The sequence below is a fragment of the Camarhynchus parvulus genome, chromosome 11, assembly GCF_901933205.1.
Source record: "Camarhynchus parvulus chromosome 11, STF_HiC, whole genome shotgun sequence".
Classification (NCBI taxonomy): Eukaryota; Metazoa; Chordata; class Aves; order Passeriformes; family Thraupidae; genus Camarhynchus; species Camarhynchus parvulus.
The window spans coordinates 2,998,602-3,011,450 of record NC_044581.1 but is presented as its reverse complement, the minus strand read 5'-3'; the positions used below and the strand labels follow the sequence as shown (position 1 = coordinate 3,011,450).

The following is a 12,849-nucleotide window of genomic DNA, read 5'->3' as shown; positions in this document are numbered from 1 at the left end:
TAACTAATATGTTATTTATGCAGGAATAAAAATGAAAACAAAATAATATCCTATTATTTTTTATTAAATTACAGTGAATGTAGCCCTTGAGAAAACTACCTTTTTATCTCAGGCTGGATGAGGTACCAGAATTATCCAGGAATTACAAAAAAGTTAACTCCTGTGACATCTTTTTTTAACAATATTGCAGATGCTTAAGACCTTATACAGAAGTTTAAATTTATGCTAATCAGAAATTCTTAAATTCAGCTTGCTTTTTCTTTGTGTTTTAGCACCATGCATCAGTCACAGATTCCTGATTTCCTCCTGATCTTAAAAACAAATCAGTTGAGTATTTTCCTCCTCACATTTTTGCTGAACACGTGGAGCAGCTCTTAGACTTGTTTCAATACATAGAGAGCTGATGTTGTCACCCTAAAAACATCCCCAGGACTTTGGTTCTTCTGCAAGTCCTGATGGTTTGGAACCCATTTCCACCACAATTAAATAATATTGCCAAGATAAATTGTTTGCCAGAGATAACTTCAAGCCCTCAAACAAATTACCTAAGAAATGTGGAAACAGAAGGTGGCACGAAACAAATTGTTTCCATGTCCTGTCCTGAGAGGAAGGAAGGAGCTTATCTCTGGTACAGATTCACACAATGCCTTCACCGTGGCCTGGGGAGACTCAGGGGGAGTCTGGGAATGCTTCACACATCAGGCATGAAATATTCACATTTCTCCTCCCCTCAGACATGCAAATATCGAAATTCAAATTATTTGTTTGAGAACTCCAGCAATTTGGGGAAATGCAGCAAAGCTGCTGATGGGTTGCATTGGGGAAAACAGGAGTTTAGAAGAATCTGTCATTTGTTGTAGCCCCTTCCACCTCAGGCAGAGGAGGATTTAATTCTGTGCATGTTTGTAAAGTCCCAAAGGTTTGTCATTTGTGTGGCTCTTTCCCCACTGACTATTGCTTTGTGTCAATAATGTGTTCAGATTCTAGCGAAAAAGGAAAGCTGTTTTTCATAATCCATTCCCTTTGCAGCCTTTCTGTGGGCTGAGCCACATCTGCCGTGCTGCAGGTGCAGGGTGATAACATTGTGACGCATCTCTTTCTCTCAGGCTGTTCTCAATCCCTCCACAGCACAACCTGGAGTATGAAAACAACCTTATTATCCTTCTGACCCTCTGGAAAACAACCTTATTGGCTCTCTGCCTGCTCTAGGTGCTTAACTTGAAGATGTTCCCCTTCAATATTGGCTGAGGCACTGGTGGTTTACAGAAATTAATTTCTGAACCTCATTGTCTGAATCTCTGGTGCCTTCTGCCCTTCTCCTTTTAATTTGATGTGGCCCATGGACAGCAATAAAGCACCACAGAACAGCTGTGCCTGGTCTCAGAAAAGGGGAGCTGTGTAAAACTGAGGAACCTTTTTAAGAAGGTAAAAGGAACATCTAAAGTGCTAAAAGCTTTTGAGGGAACAACAGAAACATGATCACTTACACAGGCAGTGTAAGTGCACATCAGTATCAGGACAAACTGGGAAAAGGGCAAAAAGGAGCAGCAGAGCTCAGGAGGTCATTAAACACAAGTTACATTCAGAGAAGAAAATCGAAAGACCCATAAGCACTGATCCATTAAACACAAACCAGGGCAGAGGTGGTTATAAAACCAAACTGAGGCACAGTTGAAACAAGGCAGAAAAATGCACAATAAATGTTTTTGCAAGTAACAGAGAATCTGCTGAGAAGTTTGGAGAGCTAACAGGGACTCCAAACACCCAGGAGACAAAGAAAGCCCAGGTTCTGAGAGCCCCAGCTTTCTCCAAAGTGAGATTGGCTGCACTTCAGCCTCTCCTGAGAGGCTGGGTTTGTTTCAGTGCAGGGAAATGAGACTAAATGCTAACTGTAGAAGGAATAAAAAGATCTATTGCACAGCTAGACAAAAGCCTTCAAAAATATGGCTTCTAGAAATGGTACCTACAGTGGTACCTGAAGAGATGCTGAGGTGCCTGCTGTGGGTGGGTTTTTGGTTCTTTGAGTGAAATGGGCTGCTGCCTGTTGGCTGAAGCTGGCACTGGGAGCAAGAGAAGGACCCACTGATGCCAAGATCCCAATAAAACAGGATCAGAAACCACAGAATCATAGAATATATGATTTGGAATCATCCTTTTGCAGGTCATCTAGTCCATCTCCCCTCTGCCATGGACATCCTCAACTAGACCAGGTTGCTTAAAGCTGCATCCAAATGTTTCCAGGGATGGGGCATCCACCACCTCTGTGTCAGTGCTTCACCACCCTCCCTTGTCAAACATTGATTTCATATCTTTAATCTTAAACGGACTGTCCTTCAGCGATCTGCATCAAAGAGTTCGGGAAGAGAGCCGAACACCCGCTTTTTCTGCTGCGCATCACTAGAAGCTTTCCTCTAGTGTCCTTCCAGGACAACTGCCTGAACTTCCCTTGGAGTGCGTAGTAACTAAACCCAGCAAATCCAACTTCCCCCTCGCGGAAATGACCGCGATCCGAGCCGGGACGGGGAGCGGCCCCGAGGCGGGGTTTGGGGGCGGCCGGAGCCAGCCCCGCACCGCGTCCCGCACCGCGTCCCGCACCGCACCGCGCTCCGCTCCCCGCGCTCCGCTCCCCGCGCTCCGCTCCCCGCGATGCCGGCGCTGCTGGCGCTGCTGGCCGCGGCGCTGCTGGCGCTGCTCGGCGCCGGACGAGCGGCCGCCCCCGGCTCCTGGGCGCCGCTGAAGCGCTGGGCCCTGGGCTGCCTCCTGCTCTGCCTCGGCGCCTGCCGGCAGCGAGCGGCCGCGGGCACCGCCGAGCCGCGCCGGCCGCGCCCGCTCCGCGCCGACCCCCACGTGAGTGACCCGGGACCCCCGGTGCTGAGACCCCCTTCCCTGGGACCCGCTTCTGCGACACCCTATTCTCATAGCCGGGCATCCCTGTGTCCCACATCCCTGGCACTCCCATCTCCTTGTTCCCCTGGCGCTCCGTCGCCTGCATCCCCACGTTCCCCCAGTCTTGGAACTCCCATCCCCAGCCTCTCCATGTTCCCCCAGTCTTGGATCTCCCATCCCCGGCATCCCCATGTTCCTCTAGCTTTGGAGCTCCCATTTCTGGCATCCCCATATTCCCCCAGCTTTGGAACTGCCATCCCCGGCATCCCCACGTTCCCCCAGAACACCTTTTCCCCTTTGGACTCAAACTTCCGTGGCCCTACACCACCTCCACCCCACTGCATCCTCTGCATTCCAGCCCTTGCATCCCCCTGGCAATCCCTCAGCTGCTCCCGTTCCCTGCATCCCAGTGCCTGGCACTTCTCAGTGCCCAACCCCATTTTTTTTGAGCTCTCCTTTCTTTTGGCTAAGGTTTCACTGCTGCTTTTAAAGCTGCCTGTTTGTTCTTGGGGTGCCTGCTATGAAACACAAAAAGTGAAAGCAAAATTTGATCCCTGAGCAGAAGCCTATGGAAAACAAAGGATTGCTGACCTTGTCCCCTCCCTTTCCTGCCCCCAGCTGGAGCTGAAATCCATTTCCCTTCCCCCAGGCTCTCGATTCCCTGTACTTCACCGGCTTTGCAGAGACCAACAGGAGCTTTGTGATTGCTCGCCTCGCCCGACGTCCCGCTGGCCTCTGTGAGATGTGGCTCTTCCTCAGGCTGGATGGGATAGGCGAGTTTGAAGTGAGTGCTGGATGTGGGGCGATGTTCAGGAGCAGTGCTTAACTCCTTTCTTGAACCTCTGATGGGATCCCAAGCCAAAAATGTATGTTCTCTGCATCTTCACACCAGTAAGGCGCCAGTGCTGTGTCTAAAGGCAGTGGTAGAACTGGTCAGAGTACTGGGTATGTCCCTTTTTCAGCAGGATCTGACCCTCATTCCCCTTTCCCATAGTGTGCACAAAGCAGAGCAGTTTCTAAAAAGCGCCTTGTTAAATCCCCCAGGAGGAATTTGAGCATCCAGTCTTTCCAATCAGGTGCAGCACATGGTTGATGAGTTCCATTTTCTGCTTATGGTTGGTTTTCCCCCCTTTTTTAATTTTCATGCTATAAAACCATTTGGAATTGCCTCTTTAAAAGGGAGGGAGAAGCTTTTAGGGAGTTTTATGCACATCTGCTTCATTCTTGCTTTAAAGAAAGCTTAATCAGATATCATTAATCAGATTCTTGCCTGAGGATTTTCTTTTTTTATTAAGAGCTGGCTACATAGTAAAGAAGGAGAGAAGACCTGACATAAATCCCTCTGCACTCAACTCTCTTTATATTCACAAATCTCTTTCACTAAGTAGCCATGACCAGAAAAAGCAGGAGAAATCCTATTTGGAGAATATGAGGAAAAAAGGAGAGGATTGATGTGCATTATTCTGGGTTTTTAGTAATGTTTAGAATAACAAGACTGCTTTGTGGCATCCTCACAATTGAATTAAGCAAATGTTTTCCTAAAGTGTTTCCTCTTTTTAGCACCCACAGCACCCAAACATGATGGTGAGAGATGAATCCAAAGAGATCTGGAGTGGAGGAGGACTCACTATGGAATACTTGGAGCCTCAAATGTGCTGGAAGATAAATTTTGATGGATTACTCAGGTACTGCAGCACTCCCTAATTTCATTTATCTGCACATAAAACCGAGACTTTTTCAGCACTATCTGGAAATATATTTCATTTATTTTAAATTTAACCAGCTTGAACCAAAAGCTGATTGGTAACTAAAACACTGATTTTTAAGGAATGAAAATACATCTGGTGGTGTAGAGTATTATAGATTCTTCTATTCCCATTCCAAACATGCAAGAAACATTTTGTTGTTTGTTTAGGAGTGATATAAAATTATAGTGCTTTGCCTTGCAGGAAAGGATCCTACAGACAGCAGTGGAGTGAAGAGGAAGGAGAGCTTGTACCAGTTAAATTCTCTTTGCAGTAGGTTTTTCATCTTTGCTTTGGGATGAACAGTAAGCTCATGGCTCATTTAAAATGGCAAAAATCAGAATTTTCCAATAAAATACAAAGATTGCCTCTGTCAAAGTAGCAAGTGCACAACTTGGCCTTGTATGAGCTGAATGCTAATAATGTCTTTTTTTTTTTTTCTTCTCTCTTTCTAGATGGGAGAACTCCACAGATGTTTTTAACTTTAATGTTGACAGTAGCCCCAGCACATTTGCTCGTGCTTTAGCCCAGGAGCCTTGGACCATCGAGCTCTTCCAGAGGGTCAAAAAGTGAGGGGCAAGATTAATACCTTCTGGGGTTAATAATATTTTTTTCTACAGTTCTCTTCAAGGTCTGATGTGTGTTATAGTTGAATTTAGAAGGTAGGTTTAATTTGAAGTGCTCTAATAAAGGACGTGGCTCTTGGTTTCAGTGCCACACCACACCTGGGGGATCCTGCACACACAGATGTCTGAGTGAAACCCTCAGCATGAAATATTTCTTATTCTTTCTGTTTTCATTGATTTAGGCAGCTCCCAAGTCAATGATCCACATATAGCTAAGAAAATGAATAGAATCCTGTGAGAAAGGAGCTGAAGTGGGTGTTTAAAATACTATACAAGCTCTGGAGAGCTAAAATTATGAGAATCAGTGGTGTGAAATTATGTATATCAATAATGTGTGTGTTTTGGTGATACCTGCTGAGTTCTAAGCAGCAGCTGTTTGGCAGCCCAGCACTTCTTCAAACAAAGGGTGATTTTCTATTCTGTCAGGGTGAGAATTTGCTGCTCTTTCATTCTCAGGTGTCTCATTATGTAACAGTAACTGGGAAATGTAGAAGTGACGTGTAAAACCTGGGATAGCCGTTGTCCAGATGCTCTGAAATTTCCTTCATTTTGGGAGATAAATCCATCAGATTGAGTCTTCTTGAGGAGAGCTGGAGCTCTTGCCTGTGCTGACCCACTCCTTTCTTTCTTTCTTCCAGACAAAGGGAGCAGCATTTCCGACACGAGCAGTGGGGCCGGTCTGTTGGAGAGATTGAAATAGAAAATTCTGGGAAAATTGAACTTTCCCTGCAAGGCATTCGGAGCCACTCCTATGGTAAGAGCACTGGAAAGAATTCCCTGCCTTGGGAATGCCCTCAGTGTAGCTGGCAGGGCAGTGAGATGAAGGATTACCTGTTAAAATAACCAGTTCCATGCTTGGGCGTGAAGTGAAGACATTCCAGAGGAAATACCATCACCGGTTTGGGGACATACATTACAGAATCATAGAATAATGAGCTTGGAAGAGACCTCTAAGATCATCATTGCTTACCATGTTATCAATTACTGGATATGTTTTTTATCCAGGAAGGTTATTGTGAAGTCAGGTACTGTTAGTTCACATTTCCCAGGAATGGTGAAACTCCAGGTTGGGGGATTTTGTTTTTTTTTTTTTGCAGGTGTCCGGAACTGGGCTGAGATTCGCCGTTATGTCATGATTTTGGCACACTTTGAAGTAGGTATTAACATGGCAATGTGCTATTTAACCAGATTTTTTTTCTGACCTTTTCAGGCATATTTAAGTATCCAGAAATAAGGATTTGGTGACATCCATGGTGCACATCAAAAGTTCTCACTGGTGGCACCATTAACCCAGATCAGTGTTGAGAGCCTTTGTTCTCTCTCAAAAGCAGAGCTGTGTGTGTAAAAACTGAGATTTTACTACACTGATTGAAGCAAAACTTGTTTGATAACTTGAAACAGTTTGTTTTGGCTCTTTCAAGAAAAATTAGGCAGGCAGCTTTACAGGAGAGATTCTCAGCTGCTGCAAGTACCCAGCACTCCCTGGAGTTGCTGCAGAGCTGATTCCCATTAATGGGAAGCCTGAGGTGTTTGAAGCATCCTAAGCCTTCATGACAGCAGTCAGCAAATATTTCTGCCTGTGCTGAGCCATAATTCTCTGCTGTGCTGCGTGGGGGAGAGGCAGAGCTGTGGCTGCTTGGGAGCACACAGCCCAGGGACATGCTGAGGGCAGGCCCTGCCAGCTGCCAGCCAAGCCCAGCAGATGCTCCTGAAAAGGCATTTCCTTTGCCAAGCCAGGCATAAATCAAAACTCTCTATTATAGGCAGCATTACAGAATAAAATTCAGAATAAAAGTTCTTCTCCCAGCTTGGAAAATCCCAATTCTCTACAAATCCTGATTTTTCTTGTGCCTCTGTATCTTTTACTAGGACTGAGCTTTGGCACCACAATGTGTATAACCAGCCTCTCCCTGTTGTCCAGTTTTTCAAGACTCAAAGTGGCTGTGGCTGTTCTGCCCCTAATTAAAAGGCAGCTGACTTCATTAAGAAGTTTATTGCAGATTGAAGCTTGGAGTCCTCTTACCCTGAGTGTCTGTACATTTATAGCATCAGAGGAGGCTTAAATTTGCCTCAGAGCAGCCCAAGTGGAGCATGAAGAGTCCAGACCTAAGGATGGAAGAGAAATTAGTAAATCCAGGAGATTCCAGTTCCTTCTAAACATTTTCCCAATCTGCTGCTCCAAGACATAGATGAATACAGGTCAGAAAAGTGTGGTCATAGTAAACCAGTTTTGTACTTCTTTGCAGGCTTTGTTTCCCTCCTGTGTCCTCTTGCTGTGGACTTTCTGTTGTTCCCATTGTCCTTAATTTGTTCTAAATGTGTTTGGTTTATATTCCTGGATTTGTTTGCAGCCAGATTTTCATGGGAGGTGTAGTCAGAGGATTTTAAAGTATGAAGCCATAGCACATTGCGTAAGCTGAGTTCTATCCAGTGTCTTCTTGGTCCAGCCAGTGAAGGACCCTCAGAAATGAATCTGCACAACTCTGGCTGCTTTTTCTTTCTCTCTCTTGCAGGATGGGACTGCAGCCCATTTAACAGTAATCAACATGCCAGCTACCACAACTCAGTAAGTGACAAAGAACTTTATGTTGCTAAAACCACTCATCTCAGAGGTGGCAAAAGCTGCTCTGCAGGACACCTGTGTGTGAATTCCTGCTTTGAACCTGTACGGCCCAATTTCCATCCATGCCCTCATGCTCCCTGCTCCCAGTTTGTCATTTGCAGTTAGTCACAAGGACAGCTTTCACCTTCCCTTGCTTCCTTTCCCTTCGGCTGCTGCGGGCTGATGGAGCTGTCTGTCTGTCTGGATGATTTAGAGGTACAAGCTGGGCACTCCCAGCTGTTTGAGAAGGCTCCAGCTGCAGTGGGGGATTCACAGGAGCCCTGCCTTGCTCACAGGTGTTCTCTGCATCCAGAGGGTTAAAGAGCAATGTCCATGGCCCCAAGGTTGCTCCAAGCCCCATCCAACCTGGCCTTGGACACTTCCAGAGATGGGGCACCCACAGGTTCTCTGGGTACCCTGTGCCAGGGCTTCCCCATCCTCACAGGGAAGAATTTCTTCCCAATACCCCATCTAACCCTGCCCTCTGGCAGTGGGAAGCATTTCCCCTCATCCTGGCACTCCATGGCCTTTTCCAAAGCCCCTCTGCAGCTCTCTTGGAAGTCCCCAGAGCCTTCTCTTCTCCAGGCAGAGCAGTCCCAATTCTCTCTGCCATTGTTCTGCTGCATTTGAGTTTTGGTTGAACTTGAAACCTGCTGCATTCCTGTCCCCTTCAGCCTCACTGTAGGTTATGTGTTTTTTCCTGATGGGAGGAAGGCTGGCATTGAGTGGTCCAACGCCTCCCTGGCTGAGCTGGCTGAGGATGGGCTCATCCAGGAGGAGTATGGAGTCAGTTTTACTGCTGGTAAGCTCAACACAGTCCAGCTGCCTCTGCCTTCATTTCTTGGCCTGCATTTCCTTCAGTGGAGTTAAGACTGTTCAGTGAGATTCCTGGGGAACGCATCACCTTACACCCTGAGAAATCTACTTAGAGCCGTAAAATCTTGGTTTGGGTTGGAAGGGATTTGAAGATCCTCTGGTTCCAACCCTACTGCCATGGGCTCTTCCCTGCTTAAATGAAATTATAGTTGTGGTGTGTCCTGGGTGAAATGTGTCCACTGCAGGATCAGGGCCACAGGTTCCAGAGGGAGAGTTACAGATTCTGTTTGTGCCAGTCCACACAAAACAGGGATTTCCACATTTTTGGGACGTCAGAACATCTTATGAGGTGGATTCAGCTGGAAATATAGTTGATCATTTAATTTGATTTACAAAGCAGACAGAACTATCACTCTTCAGAAAAGCATAAAAACCCCCATAAACAAAAATAATAGATATTGGGATTGCTTTGAGATAAAATACTACTGAAAGTTGGTGACTTTGTTCCCTTTTCACTCTTCTCCAAGGTGGCAAGAGCTTTGATGTTTCTGCAGCTCTGGATAAGCAGGCCTGCCCCGTGGTGTACAATGGCCTGACAGGGAGTGGAGTTTTCCACGAGTGCATTGCAGATTTCCAACTCAATGGGTTAACACCAGGCTGGGGCCTGGTTGAATTTTATTACAGGTAAAATAATGACAGGCAAGAAGAGGTAAAAAACTCCTATCCTCCTATATTGACTTGTATGGTTACAACTCCACAGATATTTGAAGCATAAATGCACTGATTTTTTTTTATCTGATGTAAAAAAACGTTGCTCATTTAGTGCTTAATGTGTTTATTAAGTTGAGAAGCACTTGTAGATTATTTGAAAAGGAATAATTGCAGAAGCACTTCATGGGTGCAGCATATAATTTGTTTGTTATATAGGTTTATATGGGTTTTATATAGGTCTCCATATAGGTTTATGAGTTGTAGGATGGTCCATTCTAGACACTCTTTTATTTAGAAAATCTGTCCCATTATAAAAATATAGAGTCCTCACCCCAAACTGAGGCAGTTTACAGGGTGAAATTTGCTCACTCAAGGATTTATTTGGACAGATAAATGTTCAGAAAATCCCCACAGAAATGGCTCTGTTAGGGACAAAATTACATCCACAAAGAATATGCTTCCCTTTTCAGTGAAGTGCTGTTTGTCACTCTTTCCCTGGAGCCTTTTCCATATGGAGTCTTTGCTCTCATGAAAGAAAAAGGCAAATTTTGTTGCTTACATTTTGTTTGCTTTTTAAAATAAACACTAATCCTTGGCTGCTAGGGGAAATGCCATAAATGACTTTCAGCAGATGGAGACCTCAGCTCCTTCCGAAAACCAGACATATTTAAAGCACATCAAACAGGCCAAAAGTGCAAAATACCTGCTGGCTGAACTTGAACCTGCAGCTGCTGCCAGGTCTCTGCTCCCTCTCCTTTTGGGCTGTCCAAACCTACTTGGTGGAGGAAATGACCCAGCAGGGAAAGCCTCAGCTAAAACCCAAACCGGGCTTGTTCCACAAGGCCAGACAGCCCCACCAGCTCTGGAGCTGCCCCAGGGAGCCTTCACTTGGCAGTGCTGACACAATTCCTGTTGGCTCCACCTCATATCTGCTCCCAAATCAACCCCATGGGACAAATGAAGGGGTGGGGGTGTTGTTCTTCCTCCTCTCCACGACACACCAGCTCAGCGTTGCTGCTCTTCCCGCAGGGACGAGGCCGCCCAGCCGGTTCCAAATCTGCAGCTTGGTTCCAGAACAGAGGGACCTGACCCTGCCACCGCTGCCTCTCCCTCGTGATCATCTACAGGCTCATCCCAGCAATGTTAGCAAGCAGCAGCTTTCCAGAAAAATGTAATTCCCTGCAAAAAACCAGCACTGGTTTGAGTGTAGAGCTCGTCACAGGATGCTGGGGAGGTCAAGGGTATAAAAGGATTTGGAGAGAAATGAGATCTATTTTTATTAGTGCAGCTTTCAGTGGTTGCTAACCAGGGTGGTCTGGAGGCAATTTGAAGGAAGTCTGATTGCAGGAGGAATGCACTGGCAGGGATCATTCCATGCTCTGTCCTTGGTGTTTTTCCTAAACTTCCAGCTGCTCCCCACCGTGACGACCAGGACCTCAGGCTACGTGGATCACTGACCCGATTTAGCAGCTCCTCTCTTCTCTCAGATTTGTTTTTGAAATAAAAACTGTGTATTTCTGAACTCTCTGGTTGTTATAGTCATTAAAACGTGGGAAAAACCTGTTACAGGAAGCTGCACTGATTTGATAGTTTTGTCTGTGGCTGTGTAAAACATGAAGTGGAAGGAGCAGGAGCAAGCACATCTAAATGAGGTGTCCTCTAGGAATAGCATTAATGGACAGTGAAATAAGTGGCACAAACATGATTTTCCCTTCTCTGAAGGAAAGCCAGGGTCTGGTAATCCAGTTTAGGAAGGGATCTGAATTCCTCATCATTTCCTTGTAGGTGCCTTATTAACCACAGCATCCACAATAGTCACTGGCCCAAGATAGGTATTCCCTGCCTAGATGCAACTTGCCATTAATTACTGAAAATTAAACATACTTAAAATACGTAAAAACAACAAAAAAAAGTTAAGTGGAAAGTGTGGAGAGGAGAAATTAAGGAAAGACACCTTATAATTAGAATAGTACCACCATTCTATTTCAGAAAATAGTGAAATCTGGGTACACATCTGTATGTTTTTATAATCCCTGCTTAGGCTGACAGAGGAAGAGATTTTAATAGAATTTAAAGAATTTTTCCTTTCTGAGGCAGTTCCTACGCTTACTGCTACAACAGCTTTTTCTGCAGAATGGATAAACGAATATAAAATTATTCCACCTGCATTTATGACATGCATGTCCCAATTTGGGATGTGTCACTGAACAAGGCTGGGGTGCTGCAAGCCTGATGTGCTGTGGCAGGCTGGTTTTATCAGCACCCTCCTGCAGCTGTGAGAGATTCCCATTCCCTAATTAATTCCCTAATTTCTAACCTGATCCCAGTTCTGCACTCCTGCCCTTGAGCTGCAGCCCACCAGGTGCAGGTGCTGTGCCCCTCCTTCCATCCCAAAGCACCTCTGGATGAGCCAAGCTGACTTCTGGGTGCATTTCTTTTGGGATTGGCACTGATTCAGAGCTTTGGATTGTAGCTGCACCTCCATAAACCCTTCTCCAGTTACAGTGGTATTAATGGCCACATTCTTGTGAGCCTTGCACAAACTCAAAGATGTCTTAAATCTGTCTGGGCTCTCGTGGTCTCGAGGTGCTGAAACAGGGAGCTTCTAAATTTCTCCAGACAATGGTACTTTGACAGGAGGGAAGGCCTTATGCCTCTTTTTACACCTCAGAAATCAGTCAAATAGGTAATTTTAGAAAGGTTAGGAAAATAATGATGTTATACATCACAGTTTGTTCCTATTAAGTGTGTGCCTTGTTTTGCTATGATCTCAGGAACATCTGTTCCTTTTTTTCTCGGGAGTTCTTGTCATCTCTTTCCCTTTCACTTATTTCTTCAAGGCTAAAATGTTAACATTTAGAAGGTGGAAGACAGGCACATAATAAAGCAAGGTTTTGGAGGTGTCAGAGCATGTGGATTATGAGAAAAAATTGTTAATTATGACTCTGGAATCACAGTTTGGGAAATCACTATAAAAATAATTCCCTGCCCAGGCCAAAAATTAAAAAAAAATACCCCATCAAGGAAGGGATTGGTCTGGCTATTTCCTAAATTCCAGAAATTGGGCTTAGAAGTAGGGATGCTGTGGGGAAAAGGCAGGTGTCTCCCCAAATTACTGGAAGTTCATGTTCCTGCAGTGGACGAGGCAGAGATGAAGCCTTCCTCACTCTCCTTTTGTCCTCTTCTTGTTTCTTTTGGTACCAGTGGGTGGAGAATTGGAGCACTCCTGAGTTCAGCTGGGAAAAGTTCAAGCAGGGTACAGCAAAATGATTAATAAAGTTTGGAGCTGGCAGGTTTATTTGCCAGGTGATGAACTACTGGTAGGGTATTTCAGCTCCAAGGACTTGAAATAATTGACTGTGGGGGTTTTCTCCCTGGATTTCAAATTGCTTTAGAGCAAGCCTGTGTCCAGGACAGATGGAATAACTTATTTAATTTAAAATAAATCTCCCAAGCCCCACGC

At 45.3% G+C, this 12,849-nt stretch overlaps 1 protein-coding gene across 1 annotated transcript; it reads left to right on the top strand.

The window, feature by feature from the left end:
* The first annotated feature begins 2,640 nt into the window (after positions 1 to 2,640).
* Positions 2,641 to 10,894, top strand: LOC115907911. The gene is made up of 11 exons (XM_030956138.1): positions 2,641 to 2,847; positions 3,536 to 3,670; positions 4,447 to 4,571; positions 4,836 to 4,904; positions 5,087 to 5,200; positions 5,896 to 6,011; positions 6,355 to 6,410; positions 7,771 to 7,823; positions 8,534 to 8,661; positions 9,203 to 9,359; positions 10,416 to 10,894. Exons 1-11 carry the CDS (start codon positions 2,647 to 2,649, stop codon positions 10,501 to 10,503), a joined length of 1,242 nt encoding a protein of 413 aa, XP_030811998.1. The 5' UTR covers positions 2,641 to 2,646; the 3' UTR covers positions 10,504 to 10,894.
* Positions 10,895 to 12,849: the final 1,955 nt, after the last annotated feature.